General features: G+C 47.3%; 4 protein-coding genes across 7 annotated transcripts in view; 2 read left to right on the forward strand and 2 right to left on the reverse strand.

Moving 5' to 3' along the window:
• VWA1 (von Willebrand factor A domain containing 1) overlaps positions 1–1,931 on the forward strand; it is a 36,683-nt gene extending 34,752 nt beyond the window's left edge. The window contains exon 6 of the mRNA XM_083513081.1: positions 800–1,931. Within this exon, the coding sequence (XP_083369207.1) occupies positions 800–840 (41 nt within the window). The 3' untranslated portion in view covers positions 841–1,931. The remainder of the gene's footprint in view (positions 1–799) is intronic.
• FNDC10 (fibronectin type III domain containing 10) overlaps positions 1–21,268 on the reverse strand; it is a 199,398-nt gene that overhangs the window by 3,538 nt on the left and 174,592 nt on the right. The gene's annotated exons all lie outside the window — the stretch shown is intronic.
• On the reverse strand, positions 82–11,511 carry LOC310711303 (uncharacterized protein). Of its 4 annotated transcripts, XM_083513088.1 has the most exons (6): positions 11,346–11,464; positions 10,516–10,646; positions 7,919–8,810; positions 6,488–6,661; positions 4,728–4,924; positions 82–303 (listed from the first exon to the last, which is right to left on the reverse strand). In XM_083513088.1, exons 1-5 carry the CDS (start codon positions 11,450–11,452, stop codon positions 4,756–4,758), a joined length of 1,473 nt encoding a protein of 490 aa, XP_083369214.1. In that variant the 5' UTR covers positions 11,453–11,464; the 3' UTR covers positions 82–303; positions 4,728–4,755. The 4 variants fall into 4 exon arrangements, with proteins under 4 accessions (XP_083369214.1, XP_083369215.1, XP_083369213.1 ...); XM_083513089.1 differs by lacking the exon at positions 82–303 and having other exon boundaries at positions 1,262–4,924; positions 11,372–11,508; XM_083513087.1 differs by lacking the exon at positions 82–303 and having other exon boundaries at positions 1,262–4,924.
• Positions 12,227–21,268, forward strand: part of ATAD3A (ATPase family AAA domain containing 3A) — a 44,071-nt gene continuing 35,029 nt past the window's right edge. Inside the window, exons 1-6 of the mRNA XM_083513052.1 lie at positions 12,227–12,503; positions 14,818–14,894; positions 17,261–17,362; positions 18,265–18,324; positions 19,868–19,937; positions 20,880–21,045. Of these exons, the coding sequence (XP_083369178.1) occupies positions 12,296–12,503; positions 14,818–14,894; positions 17,261–17,362; positions 18,265–18,324; positions 19,868–19,937; positions 20,880–21,045 (683 nt within the window). The 5' untranslated portion in view covers positions 12,227–12,295. The remainder of the gene's footprint in view (positions 12,504–14,817; positions 14,895–17,260; positions 17,363–18,264; positions 18,325–19,867; positions 19,938–20,879; positions 21,046–21,268) is intronic.

Here is a 21,268-nt window from a genome sequence, read left to right on the forward strand (position 1 = left end):
CATCTGTTACTATACTTTGTTACACACATACAGAGGTCTAGATGTACGTACATGTTTCACAAAGAGAACAAAACGATAAAATTATCAGTAAAATAATAATAATAGTTTTATTATTTATACCCCACCCATATGGCTGGGTTTACCCAGCCACTCTGGGAGGCTTCCAGCATATATAATAAAATGTAATAAAATGTCAAGCATTAAAAACTTCCTGGTACAGGGCTGCCTTCGGATGTCTTCTAAAAGTTCTGTAGTTCTTTATCTCCTTGACATCCACAGGCAGGGTGCCACTGCCAAGCAGCCCTAAAAACCATAAAGCAAAAGATATAATCAGCAATGAACTAAAAACAGATTAAAGAGTAAATCCGTATTCTACATAGTCTGCATAGGTTGGTCTAAGCAAAAACGTTCTGGGCAGGCACTGAAAAGAGGACAATGGATGGGCCAGCTTGGCCTCAATAAGCAGGGAGTTCCAGGGTGTGGGTGCTAAAAGATTGCTTTCTTACAAAAGTGGAAAAGGTATTACGTGGCACTCGTGACAGTGACAGTTCCGCCTATCAGCATGGCAAATGTCAGGCACCATCGGAGTTGTAGCTTAACATCTGGAGGGCTACAGGTTGCCTACCCCTGTAGGCCAGAAGAGCCAAACAACTACCTTTCTTTTTTCATTTTACAAAAAGTTTTGGGCCTAATCGCCTGCCTGTCTCTTTTGCTCGCCCCAGGCGAAAGGCCAAATAGTTGTTTTGCATGTTCATCGACTGCCAGAACTAACCTCCTGCGCTTTCTCCCCCGTTTCCAGCTTCGGCAGTGGGAAGCTACAGGCACAGACAGAGAGCGTGAGCGTTAAAGAGACTTGAGGAGCACCTCTGCAGAGCAGAGGGAAAGACTGGACAAGGAGGAAGGCCGGAGGAACCCGTATGAGGTGGTCACCCTCCCAAGCCTGCTCAAGCCCCCCCCTGAAGCACTCTGGCTCCCTCCCCCCGGCAGCCATCTTGCCTACAAGATCCCAAGCTCCAGTTTGGTGTTCAGAAAAGGGGCTCCACCTGGAAGATGAGATTCAGCTGCGGGGATGAGCCAAAAAAAAAAAAAAAAAAAAAAGACTGGGACTCAGAATTCCTCTTTCCTTACTGTATTCTATTTATTTGTGTTTTAGTATGTGCTGTAGCTGGGGAAGAATGTCACAGGACACCCATCCCCTACCCTTTAAGCCAACACTTGCTATATGAAGTGCTCTGTAACTGATACAGCTGCAATTCAGTCGGAGGCACACAGTGTAGAGGTGCGAGGAAGATAAAGATGGATTCCATGAGGACCTAGTTAATGCCAGAGTTAATTAAGGATGGGAGAAGGCATCCCTTTCCATTCCGCCCTGTATTCATTGCAAGCAGCACTGTTTCCCTTCTGCTGCGGTTAGCCTTCCTCCAAACTCTACATCATTCATCTCGCTGTCTGCTGTGCCGAAATTCCGCAACTTCTCTAATTCGCGTAATTAATCATTACATAGCTTATGTTGCCGTTACTTTATCCCGCTCTGTTCATTTCAGTGCAATGGAAACACAATGCAAATGGGGGAAATGTAATCAATTTCATACAATTTGCGGACTGAAAGCAGCAGCAACAGCGAATGCCTGATAGTATTTGTGGGATTGATTTCGGTTCTGGCCACGGGACAGATAAGAAGATGTCAGGCCTCCAAGGCAGATGTAAACCCTCATAGCATGTATTCCATAAGAGCTCTTTGGAGAGGACGACCTGGATTTTCCCTGCATCAAAAATGTCCCCTTCCTTATTCTTTCTTGTAAGCCGGAAAGCGTTTCACTCTTTTGCACAACTCTTCCATGTGTTGTTTTGCTAATGTGGTAGAGATTGCCTCTCTGTCTCCTTATAATGCATCCCTTTGGAAGTCAGTGAATTAAACAAGAGAACAAATGTCCTGTTTGATTTGGAAGGCATTTACAACTGGGACCTAAGCTAAGTGCTGGTTTCGCCCCCTAGCTTTCAAATCCAGTATTTTAGGGAAAATATATTTTGGAATAGCATGGTCCATGAAAAATGATTAGTCCAGGGCTCTTGGATGGTGGCAGACGGGGCAAGGAGAGAGTACAGGGCCAGCCCAGATTACAGTAGAATCCCAGATGAATAAATTGCTGCACTCTAGCGCCACCACTGCAGGTGGCCACAGGGTAGTATTGCAGGTACCGAATTATTACGATTATGATTTGGGTACAGTGGTACCTCTGGTTGAGAATGGGATCCATTCCAGAGGCCCGTTCACAACATGAAAAGCCCGCAACCTGAAGCACCGTATCTGCGCAGGTGTGCGGCATGTGCACATGCGCAAAGCGCTATTTAGTGCTACTGTGCATGCATGAGCAGTGAAACCCAGAAGTAACCCTTTCTGGTACTTCCAGGTCGCCGCGAGACGCAACCTGAAAAAATGTAACATGAAGCAAACGTAACATGAGGTATGACTGTATTTATTACCATCCTTTGTCTAAGGTCCCAGGGCAGGTTACAGCATTAAAACGCAATATTAAAAACTACTTTAAGCAACTTACAATCACAGAAATAAGGTGGGTCCTAAAAATATACACCTCAGGTGACAAAAGCCAGGGTAAAGACATGCAGCTTCAGCATTTGCCAGGAGATGTATAATGAATGTTCTATGGGGAGGGAGTTCCACAGGTTAGGAGCTGTCACTGAGAAGGCCCTTTCCCAGACCACGGACACCCCTGAGCCTCTGAGGGCAGAGCTGCCAAGAGGGGCCCCTCCGCCCATCTCAGCACCTGAGGGTCTGCAGAAGTTGTTCTTTTAGATATTGAACAGGGATCAGGTGATACGAAGGACCGGTAGTTCCAATAGTCCTATAAAGCTTCTGCTTTCAGCCTTGTTCTTCAGTGTGCTCAGACAGAGGCTGGACAGCTGGGCTATCCTATCTGCTCAGTCATTTATCTAATGAGTGATTTGCCCATTCCCCTGTTCTGTGGTGTTACTACTTGCCTAGTAAGGGGTTGTGGGTACCTGTTTCTCTCCTGACCAACCGGCTTCTCAGTGGAATGGGTATAAAATATAAGACAACTGGTCAGACTATTTCAGGTCATTATTTTGTTTGCACTTTCTTGGGCTGGAAGGTTCGTCATCCAAGTCGCCTTTCCAGTGGTTCAGGATGAGATCAATGCATGTGAAATCCCAGTGAAATGGAGGACTGGCTTCTCAACTCAACAAATGAGGAGAGAGAACAACCACAATTATTCAACCAGAAATCTCAACTTTGGATGAAACTCGGCTGACCTGTTAGCCCTGAAAATAATTGACTTGCACAGTGCTGCTACAAAGACACCTTGGGGGATCTCAAAAGGCACATTAAAGGCTGGCTTGCTCATTTGTTTATTTATCTGGAGAAACTGTACCCTGCTCTTCAGCCGAAAAGGCTCCCAGAGCAATTACATACAATCAAAACAAGGCAGTCCTTACCTGCAGGCTTACAAGCTTAATAAACACACACACACACACACACACACAATATAGAAGGGAAAAGGGACAAGAAGGGAGGAGGAAAATGAAAATGAAAAGCTCTGGCAACCATTTCTGAACGGTTCTCATAGAACTGTAGAGTTGGAAGGGACCCTGGGGATCATCTATCCCAGGGGTCAGCAAACTTTTCCAGCAGGGGGCCGGTCCACTGTCCCTCAGACCTTGTGGGCGGGGCGGACTATATTTTTGGGGGGGAGATGAACAAATTCCTATGCCCCACAAATAACCCAGAGATGCATTTTAAATAAAAGGACACATTCTACTAATGTAAAAACACGCTGATTCCCAGACCGTCCGCGGGCCGGATTTAGAAGGCGATTGGGCCGGATCCAGCCCCCAGACCTTAGTTTGCCTACCCATGATCTAGCCCAATCCCCAGAAATGCAGTTGTTAGGATCAAACCTGTGACCTTGGTGTTCTCAGCACCATGCTCCAACCAACTTCGCTATCCAGCAGTAGTCAAGTTGTTCCCTTACTGACCAGTCTGTACAGTTCAGGGGCAGGAGGTGCCTGGTGTAGAAGGAGCTCTATCAAAGCTGATGAAATGAGCCTTCTGCTTCATATCTCTCCCACGGAGGCAGCCTGATGGCGTGGCTGCCCCCAAGTGACAGGGGAGGGGAGGCCCGGTGGGTCTGGTCTGTCAATGTGGAGTGTAACTCTCCTGGTATCACACTCATAACCAGAGCTACATAAACACTAACTGCTTTGCTGCACATAAACATAGCTTTGCGCAATCCAAAATCATTTGTGCTTGACCTCAACCTGCTGCTTTTAATAAAAAATTGGTCTTAGATCCTGTCATCCCACCAAGGTGGGTGTGGTTGGTTGAGGTCAGGTCAAGGCATTGGATGGTTCCCCCAAAGATTAAATTTGTTTGCCTGTCCCAACTGGTGGGCCTCTAAATATTTTGGACACCCACCAGCCAGCATGGCCAATGGTCAGGGATGATGGGAATTATAGTCCAAAATTGCACCATTCAACACCATCCCCTCCAGGAGCTGCAGACTGCAACGCCCATCCTCCCTAACCATGGACTATGTTGTCTGGGGCTGATGGGAGTTGTAGTCCTCAACTTCTGGAAGACACCTCATTGGTCCAAGGCACCTGGAGGGCACCAGTTTGGGGAAGGTTGACTTGCCCACTCTCCGTTGGACCTCCACCAGCGACAAGGAAGAGAGAATCAAGATCCTTACCCAACAATGAAGGTTTATGAAGAGATCTTTATCCATGGGACTCCAGGTGGGTAGAGCAGGGCTGCTGCCGGAACTCTTTGGAGGCTGTTGCCAGCTCGTGCCTGTAGTCATAGATGGACTGTACATCCTGGCTGTTTCTCAACAGTTCATTATTCTTGCGGGCTTCATAGTGGAACTGAGAGTTCCGCATCTCGTACCTTGAGACAGGGGCGGGGGGGGGGGGAGAATTGAGTTACTTAGTCTGATCACAAATTGGGGGTTCCTCAGGTTAATTCAGGCAAGGTCTCAGAGTCTGGCTGATGGTCAGGGAGGCAACCATGCAGGTGAGAGGCATGGAAAGGAAGCCCAGATCATTATACCCGTCAGGTGTCAAAGTAAGCCACACAAGTCCAAGCCACAACAGTTGGAACAATAAACCCACAGAACTGAAGCTTCAGGAAAGGGCTGGTGCTTTGATGTAAAGGTAAAGGTAAAGGGACCCCTGACCATTAGGTCCAGTCATGGCCGACTCTGGGGTTGCAGTGCTCATCTTGCTTTATTGGCCAAGGGAGCCGGCGTACAGCTTCCAGGTCATGTGGCCAGCATGACTAAGGTGCTTCTGGCGAACCAGAGCAGCGCACAGAAACGCCCTTTACCTTCCCGCTGGAGCAGTACCTATTTATTTACTTGCACTTTGACGTGCTTTCGAACTGTTAGGTTGGCAGGAGCAGGGACCGAGCAATGGGAGCTCACCCTGTCGCGGGGATTCGAACCGCTGACCTTCTGATCAGCAAGTCCTAGGCTCTGTGGCTTAACCCACAGTGCCACCCACATCCCTTGCTTTGATGTAGGGAGGACCGGGAATGGAAAAGGCTCCTCATTTGCATAGCCCCACCTATGAAGCAAGTGGGAGGAGCAACCCATTGTCCACCACAGAAAGAGAAAAATGGAAGGGATCGCAGAGGCTCTGGCTACACGTCTCCTGGATTCTTAAAAAATAAATAAATCCCTGCTTATATTCTCACTCCATCACCATACACATCTAATCTCTCTAATTCAGACAAGAGAAAGAACAGGGGCATTTAGCTATGAAAGCAAATCAGGATAGCATAAACTGGACATGGAAAATGGTGCTCATGGCTCCAAAATCTCCCCCAGATTTCTCTGTCTGCCTCTTGGGTGGCCTTACAATTCATCAAAGGCAAAGCCTGACTTAGACGCTGCTAGTCTTTATGTGACTTATGCCAGCCATCGCCTAGGAATTCTAAGAAACCAAAGAATCAGTGCAGTTCTGAAAACAGTGGTTAAAATCAGTAAATCAGTGGAGTTTTGAAAAGTTCAGTCCGCCATCTTAATTCAAAATGGCACCCAATTGTATCCAGGCATAAAAGAAAACCTGCTTCTTGGTCTCAGGAACCATCACGCACAATTTCGGCTACAATATATTAAGTGGTGTCCAAATGCATACTGTAGTGACCAAAACAAATACATTGCAATCTGTATGGTAGTTATAACAATGAACCTCAGTCCGTACCCAAGAAATAAGTTGTTCTGAAATGAGGAACCAGTTAGAACCTTTATAGCTCCAAGCAGCTTTCCAGTGACCTCTGCAAAACGGGAAGCCGCAATAAAACTGTCCTCCACAGCGATTGCAGCAGAGAGCAAGTCAATAGCTCCCTCTGCTGCCCAGTGATCTACCTGCCAGATTTCCTACTTTTGGACTCCCCACACCTTACCACTCCCCCACAGCCCCACCCCAAAGCTTGACAACCACCACTTACCATTTAGGCTTGGGACCTCGGGTCCGTTCCAATTCCTGCTGCCTCTTCTGCTCTAACAACCACGCCTCTTCCATACGCAGACTCTCAAGCCGGAGGCGAGCCAGCTCTTGCTGGTACGGAGACATCTCAACCAGGGCTCTGCCGACATCACCTTCAGCAATAGTCTGCAGGAACCTATGGAGCCAGTGAGGCCTTGTTACGGTTTCTGCAAGGCCTCCAAGCAGCCTTGAAAGCATTTGGCACAGATTTGCCAGGCAAGTGACTCTTTTCAAACCTGCTTTCAAAGCCATCTCCTAAAAGCAGTGAGGCGGGGATATTTTGCTGGGTGAATTGTTTGTTTCTTGTGGACGATAAATGACTAATGCAAGCTAGTGGTTTTTCTTGGGGTTGCCAGACCCTCCAAGTGTCCCTATTTTCCAGGGACATCCCTGATTTAGAGAAGCCGTCTCGGTTTCCTGGAATGTCCCACTTTTCCTTAGGATGTCCCTATTTTCATTGGAGAAATGTTGGGAGGATATGGGCTGCTGGGGGTTAGTCAAATGTTTTCAGGCCTGACAACCTATTTGCTATGCTGTCCGCAGGGTTGAAGAGAGGGGAGTATTTCACAAATCAAGGAATTCCCAGGGGACTTTCCTTTCCTTTCCTGAACATCATGGCACTCTAGGCATCTCTCTCTTTGGCCCTTGGGACTATCACTGGCCTTGCTTCACACCCCAGGTGTTTTTGCCTGGCTGGAATGTGTCTGTGAACTCTGATAATGCCTCTTGTTTATATGTATAGAGAATGTAGGCATAGCCAAACTTGGCCCTCCAGATGTTTTGGGACTACAACTCCCATCATCCCTAGCTAACAGGACCAGTGGTCAGGGGTGATGGGAATTGTAGTCCCAAAATATCTGGAGGGCTGAGTTTGGCCATGCCTGGAATAGAGAGTGTGTGTGTGTGTGTGTGTTTAGAAATCAGCCTGCAGTATGAAAGTAACATTGGCATACATTGCTCCACCCACTTTTGCCTCTGGCCCCACCTAGAACTGCCATGTGGCCCCCAGAAGGGAATGCAGCCCTCGAACTGAAAAAGGTTCCCCAGCCCTGGTTATACAGCTAGATAATTCACCCTCTGAACCTTTCAGGGAGGAGGGACATAGAGATGGGCCTCGGATGACAAGCACAGAGTCCGGGTCAGTTTGTACGCAGAGAGGCGGTTCTTAAGGTATTGAGGTCCTAAGGCAGGTGGACTGCAGATGCTGACTGCTGCTACCATCAGCCGGGATGGGCAACAGTAAGGGATGATGGGAATTGTAGTCCAGCAATACCTGGATGGCAATTCCTCATCCTTCCTTTAGGGCATCATAATCTAGACTATCACAAGAGCAGAATGGAGAATTGTTGAGGGGTGAATCCGACTGGGCGTCATGGCAAAGGTTTCCACTTACCGTTCATTGAGCTCCTGGGCTGTGGGTGAGGAAATGGCAGCAGACGGCAAGCTGTAAGGAGTCCATGGATTGCTCCGAGCTCCCCTCTCGATTGCCTTGCTGGGAATCCAGGATCTGGAGGCTAATGTCCCTGGCCTGTATATCCTCGACCGTGACCGCTTACTTGACCCGCTTTTGCTACCATTTTCCCCGGACTTGCCAAGCTGAGGCGGTGGCTGCGCACAGGCATTCGCCTTGGCCGAGCTGGGTCTCCAGGCGGGCTTTGGAGACTGAGATCGAGATCGGAGCCAGCGGGTGCGTTTGTTGGCAGGCGAGAGCGAACGCTCACGGTTGGTCCCAGAGGAGCTGAGACTGAGTGAGCGGCCTCTGTCGAGGGAGGAAGAAGTCCTTTTCAGCAAGGATGCTCTGACTGGGGTCTTCGGAGGCAACAAAGACTTGACGCCGATCACATGAGGGGCTCCGAGTTTCAGAGGGAAAGCGAAATCCACCGAGGGGTGCAAAGAGTTTTGACTTGCAATCTCGCTCCCCAGCAGCCCTGCCAGCCGGTTCACTGGGGACGTGGTAAAGGTTGGAAGGTCCAGGCTCGTCAGGGCTGAATACTCTCCTACGGATCTGAGCAAGTGTTTTGGCTTCAGGAACCACTCCGTCTCCACCGGGGTCTTGGCTGGGCCTCCAACGCCTGATTCCATATAGCTCCCAGTAGGAGCCGCTGGCCACCTGGAACTGAAAGGACCTGAGTCAGCTGCAGGGTGCAGGTCAACGGTGCGTTCGTGATTTGGGTGTGAGCGGAGACTGGAAGCCAAGCTATCCACTTGGAGCTGAAGCTTCCGCAAGCTTTCTTCCAAGTTGTCAATGCTGGGGATCTCCCCCCTGCGGCGAGATGAGTAACTGCCTAGGTGGAAGGAAAAGCCATTTATTTAGAAGAAGCAACAACCAAGAAACGGTCAGCAGAGCAAACCTGACACTGCCCCAAAACACCTGGTTTGCATAACACCCTATGCCATGGTTTATAAAACACGGTTTAGTTAACCACAGTTAAGAATTATTGTCCAAACCTAATGGGTTAATGATGGTTTACTAACTGTAGTTAACTGGCATTCATTAACTAAGGTTTGTAGTTAATTTGCCCATTTTTATTCAACAATATGAGGGGGGAAATCATTTTTGATCAGTTTTGCTTGTAACGGAATATGTGTGAGACCACATGTTAATTTCATAGATGTTTTGTTGCATCATTACATCAGAGGTGAGCAGGTTACAAATTGGTTTAAAGAGGTATGGCAGATTGCACTACAGTGGTACCTCAGGTTAAGAACTTAATTTGTTCTGGAGGTCCATTCTTAACCTGAAACTGTTCTTAACCTGAGGTACCACTTTAGCTAATGGGGCCTCCAGCTGCCGCCGCGCGATTTCTGTTCTCAACCTAAAGCAAAGTCCTTGACCTGAGGTACTATTTCTGGGTTAGCAGGGTCTGTAACCTGAAGTGTCTGTAACCTGAAGCATCTGTAACCCGAGGTACCACTGCATTACAAAAATTGACAAATAATTCAAGACTTGCATGAGGACAAATAAAAAAAAAATCACTGCAATCTGGGTTAACTTTATAGATTTTTTTAGTCGAACATGGTAATCTTCTGGCATCATCTTCATGCAGACATAACATTCCTAACTTCTGCTTCTTTGGTGAACTAGGCTCACCTATGGAGGGAAAAAATAGGGGACGCGGGTGGCACTGTGGGTAAAACCTCAGTGCCTAGGACTTGCCGATCGCATGGTCAGCGGTTCGAATCCCCGCGGCGGGGTGAGCTCCCGTCTTTCGGTCCCAGCTCCTGCCCACCTAGCAGTTCGAAAGCACCCCCAAGTGCAAGTAGATAAATAGGTACCGCTTTATAGCGGGAAGGTAAACGGCGTTTCCGTGTGCTGCGCTGGTGCTGGCTTGCCAGAGCAGCTTCGTCACGCTGGCCACGTGACCCAGAAGTGTCTCCGGACAGCGCTGGCCCCTGGCCTCTTAAGTGAGATGGGCGCACAACCCTAGAGTCGGACACGACTGGCCCGTACGGGCAGGGGCACCTTTACCTTTTTATGGAAAAAATAACATCTCTTATACCTCTAGGTGGTGCTATAGTTATGTAAATATTCTGAATTAAGGTTTCATTATTTTTGTTACTTCAATCCATCTCAAAGAATTTTTTTATTTTAAAATTTTGCACCATGGTTTTGTTTTGTTTCATTTTCTATGTGTATCGTGATTTAGTATATAATATTATTAGTTTGATTAGTTTCTCAGCTTTCCAGGGCTCTCTCTCCCAGACCTACCAGCAGATGCCACTGGGAACTGAACCTGGGACTTTCTGCATGCAAGGCAAATGCTCTTCCAATGAGCTATGGCCTTCTCTCCTCTCAGGCTAGAAGAATAAATCCCACCCCCTTGACTTTTACAAAGCAGGCTGGCAGGAGAGGGACCCCCACCTCAGTTTGTCCTCAGCACAGCTCTGTGAGGTAGGTTAGGTTAAGAGATGATGACTAGCTCACGCTCATCCAATGTCCTTCATGGCTGAGTGGGGATTTGAACCTGGGTCCTAGTCTAGTCTTCTTACCATTTTCTCCTTCAACCGGTGATGATCTTCCCGGCTTATCAGGCGCCTGGTATCTCCCTAGGCTTGAGAAGCTAAAGTTCTGTGTAGTGTTGGTTCTTTGGCTGTTGCTAAGGCACACTTTTGGCACCTCCCTTTAAAAGAAAAAACAAACACTGTTCACCAACAATGTTCGCCAACATTTCCTGTCACCGTAAAGAAACTACTATTTGTATTAGTCACCGTAAAGAAACTACTATTTGTATTAGTTTTTATAGTGCTTCACATACTTGCCCTGTCTCCATGGGGTACCACTGAAAAAGCCCACCCATGAGTCCCCAGCCGATGGACTACTAAAAGGGTTTACCCACAGATCTTTAACACAGTGGCAGGAGGATATGGTATTTCATTTACCTTGGACCTAGTTCATTTAGAGCTTTAAATGACAACATAAGCACCTTAAATCTGGCCCTGGATATCTGTACTTAGACCATCCCAATTTAAATTCTGAGTAGACATACATAGGACTGCATCACAAGCCTTGGTGTACTCTGTAGGTTGTAGCCAGTGTTAGTCCTACTTGGATTAGACCCAGTGAAATTAATGGAAATGGCTCATTTTGGTCTATTAATTTCAATGTATCTACCCTGTGTAGGACTTAGTTGGCGGCAACTGGGATTTACTTCTAAGTAGATGACATACACAGGATTCCACTCTCAAATCGGAACTGAAAGAATGGAGCTGAGAGATCATACCCACCTCCATTTCTCCTATTAATTTAGTTAAATAAATAAATAAAACATACAATAAATAAAATATAGCCTTCCCAGAATCGCCCGTCCCTCTCCCAGCACCTGAGGGTGACTCCACTGCCCCGCACCCGCAAAGCTCCAGCCTCCGCCATGCGCGCCCTTCTCTGCAAAGCATCACTTTGCATGCTCCTTAGCGACAGCCTCAACATTCCCGTTGCTAAGGAGAAGGACCGCCTCCTTCTTTGCTTCAGGTTGAATTCCCCTCCCTGCCTGCCTCTCTCTCTCTCTCTCTCTCTCTCTCTCTCAGGTCCCGCCCTTCTTTTCAGATCACCCAATCGCATCACTGTTCTCCGCGGGAAGGGTGGGTTCACTGTGCTGGGAGCCAATAAAAGACGAGAAGAGTCAAAGGCACGTGATTTAGGAGTCCCGCCTTCTGCTTCTGCTTCGGCCCAATAAGCATTCCTGAAAGGGAGAACCCGCAGAGATAGTAAAAGTATAGAGCAGGCATCCCCAAAATCAGCCTTTCAGATATTTTTTGGGACTACAATTCCCATCATCCCTGACCACTGGTCCTTTTAGCTAGGGATGATGGGAGTTGTAGTCCCAAAAAAATCTGGAGGGCCGAGTTTGGGGATGCCTGGTATAGAGTGACACGTTGAATAAATTGCTATAGATATATTTATATTTATATTTTTTCTCTCTCACACACACATTCTCCATCCATCCCTCCCCTAGCCATGTCCCACCAGCATGGCCAATGGCAAAGGATCCATGGGAGTTGTAGTCTAGCAAATACTCATAGGACTTCCGGTTCTGCGTCCTTGGCTCTAAAACGAAACTGTACAGATGAAGCCGGAACGAGTCCGTTTGTCCCCCAACTCTATGGTTCCTCACTTTTTTTTTTTTGCGCGCCTATGTTTCCCACCAATGGCAACGCGCCGGGAACCGGAAGGGGCGGCGACGGCGCCTGCGCAGTGTGAGCGGTGCTGGGTCCGCGTGTGCACCGCTGCTTGCTGCCTGCCGGCTGGGCTGCAAAAAGCAGAGCGGCGCTCATGTCGTGGCTCTTCGGGCTGAACCGCGGTGGCGGCGGAGATGCGGGCCTGGGAGCTCCCCCCGGGGCCCCGCCGCTGCCGCCTTCGCCGGCGGGGGCCTCTGGGGAAGGGCCGGGCGAAGGGGGCCGCCCCAAGGACAAATGGAGCAACTTCGACCCCACCGGCCTGGAGCGCGCGGCCAAGGCTGCCAGGGAGCTGGACGCCTCCCGTGAGTCGGAGGAGGGAGGGGAGGAAAGCCAGCGCCGCGGGCAGGCCTAGGCCCTACTCGGGAGTAGACCCGCTGAAGTTAATGAAGGCACGGCTAACTTGGGGCCATTGATTTCAGTGGGTCTGCTATGAATAGGACTTAGTTGGATGCACACACAAAAACACCCTTTAATACGTGGGGCATGAATGCATGAGCGTGTGGTGGGCAGGTGCTGGGAGTGTATGGGTTCCAGGTGGAGCAGGGAGCTGACCGTAGTGTAGAAGGAAGGTCATGTGTAATAATAATAATAATAATAATTTATACCCCGCCCATCTGGCTGAGTTTCCCAAGCCACTCTGGGCGGCTCCCAATCAAATGTTAAAGACAGTACAGTGTTAAATATTAAAAACTTCCCTGAACAGGGCTGCCTTCAAACGTCTTTTAAAGATAGGATAGCTGCTTATTTCCTTCACTTCTGAAGGGAGGGTGTTCCACAGGGTGGGCGCCACTGCCGAGAAGGCCCTCTGCCTGGTTTCCTGTAACCTCACTTCTCGCAATGCAGGAACCGTCAGAAGGCCCTCGGCGCTGGATCTCAGTGTCTGGGCTGAACGATGGGGGTGGAGACACTCCTTCAGGTATACAGGACCGTTTAGGGCTTTAAAGGTCAGCACCTTTGTAAGGGGGGGTGATAGGGCTGGTTGGATCTACAGGGCTGGAGCGCTTCTTTGAAAAGCAGGGTGTGAGGGCAATAAGAGTGTGTCCGTGTAAAGGGTTAACTGGATCTAAAGGATGCCCACCCTCAAAAATCCAGTCTTTAAAACGCTAGGGTGGCAAAAGCCACATGTGAGCTGCATCTGCAAGGTCCTCTCTCGTGTGCCCCAGCAGCTCTGTTTTTACAGGACAGAAATGGGAAATTCATAAACCAGGCTCCAGAAACTGCTGCAAAATGTCAGAAATGTGAGTCTGAGGGCACATTTCTGAAGCGGCGTTTGTGCCCTCATGTTTCAAACTCTGGAGAGCCGTGTTGCAGTTTCCCCAACAGTGGTTGCATCAGTGCTCAGCCAAGGGAGGGTTGCCCTTTGACCTTGCAACTGTCATGTGACACCAGCAGGCTCTGTAAATGTTCAGCAAATGTTCAGCAGCTCTAAGATCTCTTTGTTACAGCAGAGGTTGGCCAAAGGGGCTGCGTTGCCCCAGAATTATTGCTATTATTATTTTATTTATTTGCTTTCTATACCACCCTTCATCATAGGATCACAGGGCAGTTCACAATATAAAAACACAAAAGCATGTAGCATAGTAACACAAAAACCCAAAAGGTTGTATAGAAGAGAGTGAGGCCCTCAGGTCAAAAATTTTCTGAAACTCCTGATTTATAGGTTTGGTCCATACTTAGTTATGCTTAGAGTAGGCCTATTGGAGTCAGTGGGGCCTGGGAGAAACCTGCTCCGTCTTAACCTCAATTACCTTTGAGAATTACAGTGGTACCTCTGGTTACGTACTTAATTCGTTCCGGAGGTCCGTTCTTAACCTGAAGCACCACTTTAGCTAATGGGGCCTCCCACTGCTGCCGTGACGCCAGAGCATGATTTCTGTTCTCATCCTGAAGCAAAGTTCTTAACCCGAGGTACTATTTCTGGGTTAGCGGAGTCTGTAACCTGAAGTGTATGTAACCTGAAACGTATGTAACCCGAGGTACCACTGTACTTATTTCTTGTTATTTGTGCTGCCTGAAAACTGCCTCAATGTCTGAACTGCAGATGAGAGACAGTGTTCCAACTCCACTCACCTACCTTGAAGGGCCAGCGCAAGCTTCACAGAGGAGCTTTCATTCCTAAGAGAAGACTGTGAGTTAGGCTCGAATTAGGCTGTATCTGCACCTTACATTTAAAGCAGCATCATGCCACTTTAAACCGTTGTGACTTCCCCAAAAGAATCCTAGGAGTTGTCGTTCATTAACGGTGCTGACAATCGTTAGGAGACCCCCTATTCCCCCTCATAGAGCTACAATTCCCAACGTTCCCAAGGAAGAGGGATTGATTATTAAACCACTATGGGAACTGTAGCTGCTTGGGGGGTGGGGTCTCCTAACAACTCCCATCTCCCGTGAGGAACCATGCCTGCTTGACGCAGCGTTGATACTCCTTTTAAATGTATAAAGCAGATGGCTTGTTGGAATTGAAGTGTTGGGGGCGGGGGGGGGGGTCTGATCAGAACCCTTGCTGTGCTCACACTAGGCTGTGGTCACCCAGCTCTTGTACAGAGGGATGTCAGGTGGCGGTGGGTCAATTTCTTTACAGCTTAAACGGACTAACTGGGACACGCTCTTTTCTAGGACATGCGAAAGAGGCCCTCCACATGGCCCAGTTGCAGGAACAGACCCTCCAGTTAGAACAGCAGTCCAAGCTGAAGGTAAGCCCAGTTCTGGTACCCAAATTGCACTGTGTGATCACCTTTACCTTTTGTTGTTGTTTCTTTGTGGCGTCATATCTCTGTTCTAGAGGCCATGCTCTCAGATTCTGCGTCTGGCATCTTCAGTACCAAAGATCACAGCAAGGCTATGAAAGGCCTTTGCTTTAGCAGACAAGCCATGGCTTAGTTGCAGGGCGTCTCTTGATGTGCAGAAGATCCTGGGTCTAATCCCTGGCATCTCCAGGTAGGGTTAGGAAAGATCTGAAACCCTGGAAAGCTGCTGCCATTCAGCATAGACAATCCTGATTCAGTATGTCAGCTTCCTATGATTCAACCCTCAATCACTTTCCCTTTAAATTTTGGCGAAAGGGCCGTAGCTCAGTCTACAGTTTAGTCCCCAGGATCTCCGGGTAGGAATGAGAGAGACTCCTGGCTGAGATCTGGGAAGATGCTGCTGTTCAGCGTAGTCAATGCTTGGGTAGATGGACAAAATAGACCAGGCATAGGCAAACTCGGCCCTCCAGATGTTTTGGGGCTACAACTCCCATCATCCCTGACCACTGGTCCTGTTAGCTAGGGATGGTGGGAGCTGTAGAACCAAAACATCTGGAGGGTCGAGTTTGCCTATGCCTGAAATAGACCCAATAGGGGAAGGGCTGTAGCTCAGCAAAAAAGCACCATGTTGCATGAAAAATGCCTCAGGTTCAGTTCCGGACATTTCCAGGTGGAGCTGGGAACATGCCCTGTCCAAAATGCTGGAGAGCGGCTAGCAGTTAGTGCAGACTATACTTGATTAAAGGCATCTTCCCGTGTTTTTGGAGAAACCCTCAGAGCTTTTGCCAATGAGAAAAAACAGCGGATAAAGCATTTTATTTTTTATTTTGCAGAATATTTTTATCTCATGTTGCTTACTCTGCCGCCAGTATTTTTGTTTCGTTTTTAAGTTGGCTTCATTAGTTGTTGTTCTTTAGTGTGTGTGTTTTTAGTGGATTAAATGTGTTAATGTATTTTATTATTTCTGCCTGTGTTTGTCGATTTGGCATACTCTTATCCTGCTGTCGAAAAGGCTTGCATGACAGTTACTTAAAGCAAGACAGCCCCCACCCTCACCCTGGCTTAACAAACTAAAAACTACACAACACTAAAGGAAAAAGGAATGAGGAGGGAAGAGGAAATAAACTTTGATCCTAATTCTTAAAAGTTAAAACAGTAGTTATTTTAATGACTGGGTGGAATGGATATAGTTCAGGGACAGGAGGAATCTGATGGGACTGGACTTTTTCCACTGTGGCAGCCTGCTGGAATTCCATGTTATCATTCATATGATATATAAATGAGGATCCTTCAGCATTTCGAAAGGAAAGGCGGCGGTGATGACAATGGTATTAGGTTAAGATAATTGGCCCCTGTATAGGGTGCTCCAGTTTTCAAAGCCCTTCTGGTGCATTATTTGGTTGTAATTCTTACAGCAACCTTGTAAGGTACATCAGTATTTGAACTGGAATACAAAAAAGGGAGGTATGAGGAGGTCCGGGAAACAAGTAAATGAAAGATAAGTGATGTAAAGATGGAATTATTTTTAACTGTTTTTTATTTCCTATTTTTTCTTTTTTCTTTTTCATTATGTAATACTGTGAAAACTTTAATAAATATTTATTTAAAAAAAAAGTAAGGTAGATCAGTATTATCTCCCCATACAGTGGTACCTCAGGTTACATACGCTTCAGGTTACATACACTTCAGGTTACAGACTCTGCTAACCCAGAAATAGTGCTTCAGGTTAAGAACTTTGCTTCAGGATGAGAACAGAAATCGTGCTCCAGCGGCGCGGCAGCAGCAGGAGGCCCCATTAGCTAAAGTGGTGCTTCAGGTTAAGAACAGTTTCAGGTTAAGTACGGACCTCCAGAACAAATTAAGTACTTAACCCGAGGTACCACTGTACTGCAAATGGAGTGACTAAGAGAGAATTTGAGCACTTTTCCTATGACCACCTAGAAGAGCAGGGAAACCTCTGACCCACCAGACATTTATGCTGAACCACAACTTCTATCATCCCCAGCCATTGAATAGGCATGCTGGGGTTGATGGGAGTTGTAGTCCAGCAACATCTGGAGGGCCAGAGGTTCCCCACACCTGACCTAGAGAGTTCATGGCAGAGGCAAGATTCGAACAGGGAACTTCCTGATTTACAGCTCATTAGCCTCCAATATTATCCTTTTTTTCCAGCGAGGCACCCCCCCCCCCCAACTGGAAAAGAATCCTTGGGGTCTTTTCAGAGGTTTGTCATTGACTAGGACCATAATAGTGGACAAGGTTCCATGAACAGGCAGTGCATCTCCCATTGATCTTTCTCTTCCTATCCAAAGGAATATGAGGCTGCCATAGAGCAGCTGAAGAACGAGCAGATCCGTGTGCAAGCTGAGGAAAGGAGGAAGACGCTTACCGAAGAGACAAGGCAGCAGCAAGCGGTACAAGGCTGGCTTTTGTTATTTATTTCGTTAGTAGCATGGATAAACTTTTATATTACACAATAGCACAATTCAAAGTGTTGGTGCTGACCTTTAAAGCCCTAAACGGCCTCAGTCCAGTATACCTGAAGGAGCGTCTCCACCCCCATCATTCTGCCCGGACGCTGAGGTCCAGCGCCGAGGGCCTTCTGGCGGTTCCCTCATTGCGAGAAGCAAAGCTACAGGGAACCAGGCAGAGGGCCTTCTCGGTAGTGGTGCCCGCCCTGTGGAACGCCCTTCCAGCAGATGTCAAAGCGATAAACAACTACCTGGCATTCAGAAGACATCTTAAGGCAGCCCTGTTCAGGGAGGTTTTTAACGTGTGATATTTTACTGTATTTTTGGTTTCTATGGAAGCCGCCCAGAGTGGCTGGGGAGGCCCAGCCAGATGGGCGGGGTATAAATAATAAAAATTATTATTATTATTATTATTATTATTATTATTATTATTATTATTATTATTATATTTGTGTGTGTGTGTAAAAAAATCAATGTGTAATATATTTATACACATGTTTGTTAAAAAATACAGTATCATTAACTAACATGGAAAGGCAGACGGGAGTAAGAAAAACCCCATTGATAGGTATTTAATTTTATGTTGTAATGGCTTTGAAGGCAGGGGGTTTTTGTACTTAACAGAATTAATTCATATTGCTATTTTAATTTCATCATAAAGGTTTGAAAAAAATTCATAATCAAAGTTTGAAATTTTATTATACCTTTATAAAAAATGCATTAAAATTATATATATCCCATTAATCCAGAGGTTACTTCGCAAAACCGTGTTTGCTTGGTTCACTGTGTTCTTGTGTATGGAATTGATTTTCCATGTATGTTTTTTCCCCTCTACCACCATGAAGAGAGCGCAGTACCAAGACAAGCTGGCCAGGCAACGCTACGAAGACCAACTGCGACAGCAGGTCAGTCCCGTCCGTCTCCTGAAAATGTCCTCCCATTTTTCCATTTGTGCTTAGACTGCCGTGAGTTGCAGGGACAAAATCAAAGCTTTTGTTGCCGGAAAAGAGGGAAGGTCTAGAATTCTTAATTGAAATATATCTCTAGAGCTAGCAACCCTGAACTCATCTACTTCTTCTTTGAAAACGTGCAAATAGGGTTCCCTGCGATTTATCAGCATGCTTTGAGTCATACAGTCACTCACGCAGAGATGCGGCAGAGAGCTTCCTTTCTGAATGCACTGTTATTTGCAGGATTTATGTGCTGTTTCTCGGGAAGACTTCACAAAGAAGTTTCACCAGATTATGAAAGGAAAGCATCAGTTTGTTTGTTTTTTAAAGAAAGTTGCAAAAAAATGGGAAAAAATAAGTTGTTTGTTTAGAAAAAAGCTTTTATTGCTGCTTCTCCCCCTCAGGGAAGGACGGTCCTTCAGGTGGTAGTTGGGAGAAGAGAGGCCACGATGGGAACTGTTTGGCAACAGTTCCTGCTTCCATTAGCCTTTGGTCCAGGGATGGGGGAACCTTTGACCCTCCAGATGTTACTGGACTCAAAGTCCCATCGTCCCTGACCCCAAGAGCCATGCCAGCAGGGGCTGATGGGAGATGGAATTCAACAATATCTGGAGAGCAACAGGTTAGGAACATATGAAGCCCCCCTTTTGCAGAGCAAGGACATTAGGCCTGTCTACACTGACTGGCAGCAGCTCCCCAGGATTTCAGAAAGGGGCTCTCTACCAGCCCTACTTAGGCATACTGGGGATTGAAGCTGGACCCTTCAGCATGCAAAGCAGATGCTCTAGCACTGAGCTGTGTCCCTCCCCACCCACTTTAAATGGAATCCGTTTAGCGCCTTTCCCTCCTTCAGGCTTTGAAACGACACTAAAGGCTCCCATCTTAATTCAGAAAATATGTGCTTCTGCTGTCAAGAGTTTGGGTAGCCCTGGATTCGCATTTTCCACTGACTTTTCAACTCCTGTGACAAACTTAGAACACACAAACAAGTGCCTATAAACGTAGACTCGCCATGCACAAATTTAACGACACTTGGAATTCATTTTTTATAAACACTGTATTAGGTTACATCAGGGGTTAGCAACCTTTTTCAGCTGTGGGCCAGTCCACTGTCCCTCAGACAATGTGGGGGGCCGGACTATATTTTGGAGAAAAAAATATGAACGAATTCCTATGCCCCACAAATAACCCAGAGATGCATTTTAAATAGAAGCACACATTCTACTCATGTAAAAACACACTGATTCCCAGACCGTCGGCAGGCCAGATTGAGAAGGCGATTGGGCCGGATCCAGCCCCCGGGCATTAGTTTGCCTACCCCTGGGTTACATTTAGGTAAACTACAATAACAATCATGTAATGTTTATAAGTCCCCCCCCCTTTTTTTCACATCTTATTTTACCTTGTGCCCTTATAACTTTGTACTTCTTATTTCTCAATAAAGAATATAAAAGAAGACCTCTCGGTTGACCCCACTTTGTGATTTCTCTCCCTCCAGCAACTCCTAAATGAAGAGAACTTGAGGAAGCAGGAGGAATCGGTTCAGAAGCAGGAGGCAATGAGGCGTGGTAGGTGTCAAATCTTAGGAGTGGGTCCTCTTTGGCGGCTACAAGCCACAATGGCCATGCTCTGCTGCCACAATGGCTATGCTCTGGTATATGCCTCCATATACCAGCTGCTGGAAACCACAGCTCTTTTTCTCAGGTCCTGCTTGTGGGCTTCCAATTAAAGGCATCCAGCTAGCTACTGCAAGAACAGGATGCTGAACTAAATGGGCCGGGCTATCCTTGCATTCTGATGACGCTGGAAGCAAAGCAACAGGACTCCCATAGCCACGCAAAGAGACACCATTTGCTCTTTCAGTTACGGTTTGGGGGCGAGGGTGTGCCACCCACATTTTCTGAGCCACGAAGAGCAAAGAGCCTCCCACAGGCCCAAGGAAGGCAAAGCTGTTTCCTTTTTCTTTTCCGGGGTGGGGGGGGGGGAGGGACAGCTCACACAGGCTAGTACAGTGGTGCCCCGCAAGACGAAATTAATTCGTTCCGCAATTTTTGTTGTCTAGCGAATTTTTCGTCTTGCGAAGCACGAAATCCCATAGGAATGCATTGAAAATCAATTAATGCGTTCCTATGGTCAAAAAAAGTCCAAACAAAGCCAAATTTGGTACAACAACAGTTTATTAACTGCTCTTTAAAGTCACACATACTGTAAAGAGCAGTTCAAAAAATTAAGGGAAAATAAATTAACTTTATAAACAAAACATGTCTTTGTTTTTAGTCAAAGAAAAAAAGTCGCGAGACGTTTTCGTCTTGCGAAGCAAGCCCATAGGGGAAATTTGTCTTGCGAGGCAAATCGCGAACGGAAAAACCTTTCGTCTAGCGAGTTTTTTGTCTTGCGAGGCATTCGTCTTGCGGGGCACCACTGTAGTTGAAAAGCCACCTTTAGCATCCTTGGTGGATGAAGGCAGAGTCCCCAGATGCTAACGGTGCCTCTGTCTGCCGTTCTTCCAGCTACCGTGGAGCGGGAGATGGAGCTCCGGCACAAGAATGAGATGCTACGGATCGAGGCCGAGGCACGCGCCCGTGCGAAGGCCGAGCGGGAGAACGCCGACCTCATCCGGGAGCAGATCCGGTTAAAAGCAGCTGAGCATCGCCAGACGGTGCTTGATTCCCTCAAGTACGTTTGAACAAACCCGTTTCATTCCTTTCCATGCAGGCCTGTGGTTTTGCAACTGCAGCGTCTTTCCTTTCCAGACACCCCTCCTTCCTCTTCCAGCTCCTCCCCATCTCCCATAATTGGGAGCTGCCCTCTTCTCCACCGTCAAACTCTTTACAGTTGTACCCTGGATCCCGAACGCCTTGCGGGTCGAACGGTTTGGCTTCCTAACACCGCAAACCCG

This window comes from Podarcis liolepis (genome assembly GCF_965112155.1).
Source record: "Podarcis liolepis genome assembly, chromosome: 7".
In the NCBI taxonomy this organism is placed as follows: domain Eukaryota; kingdom Metazoa; phylum Chordata; class Lepidosauria; order Squamata; family Lacertidae; genus Podarcis; species Podarcis liolepis.

Bases quoted from the DNA above. Each gene is read 5' to 3' on its own strand.
- LOC310711303 (XM_083513088.1), bottom strand. From the start codon at position 11,452: ATGTTGAGGCTGTCGCTAAGGAGCATGCAAAGTGATGCTTTGCAGAGA. The intron at 8,811-10,515 runs GTAAGAAGACTA...CCTTCCACCTAG, and splicing joins ACCGGTTGAAGGAGAAAATG to GCAGTTACTCATCTCGCCGC. The intron at 4,925-6,487 runs GTAAGTGGTGGT...CCCTGTCTCAAG, and splicing joins CGAGGTCCCAAGCCTAAATG to GTACGAGATGCGGAACTCTC.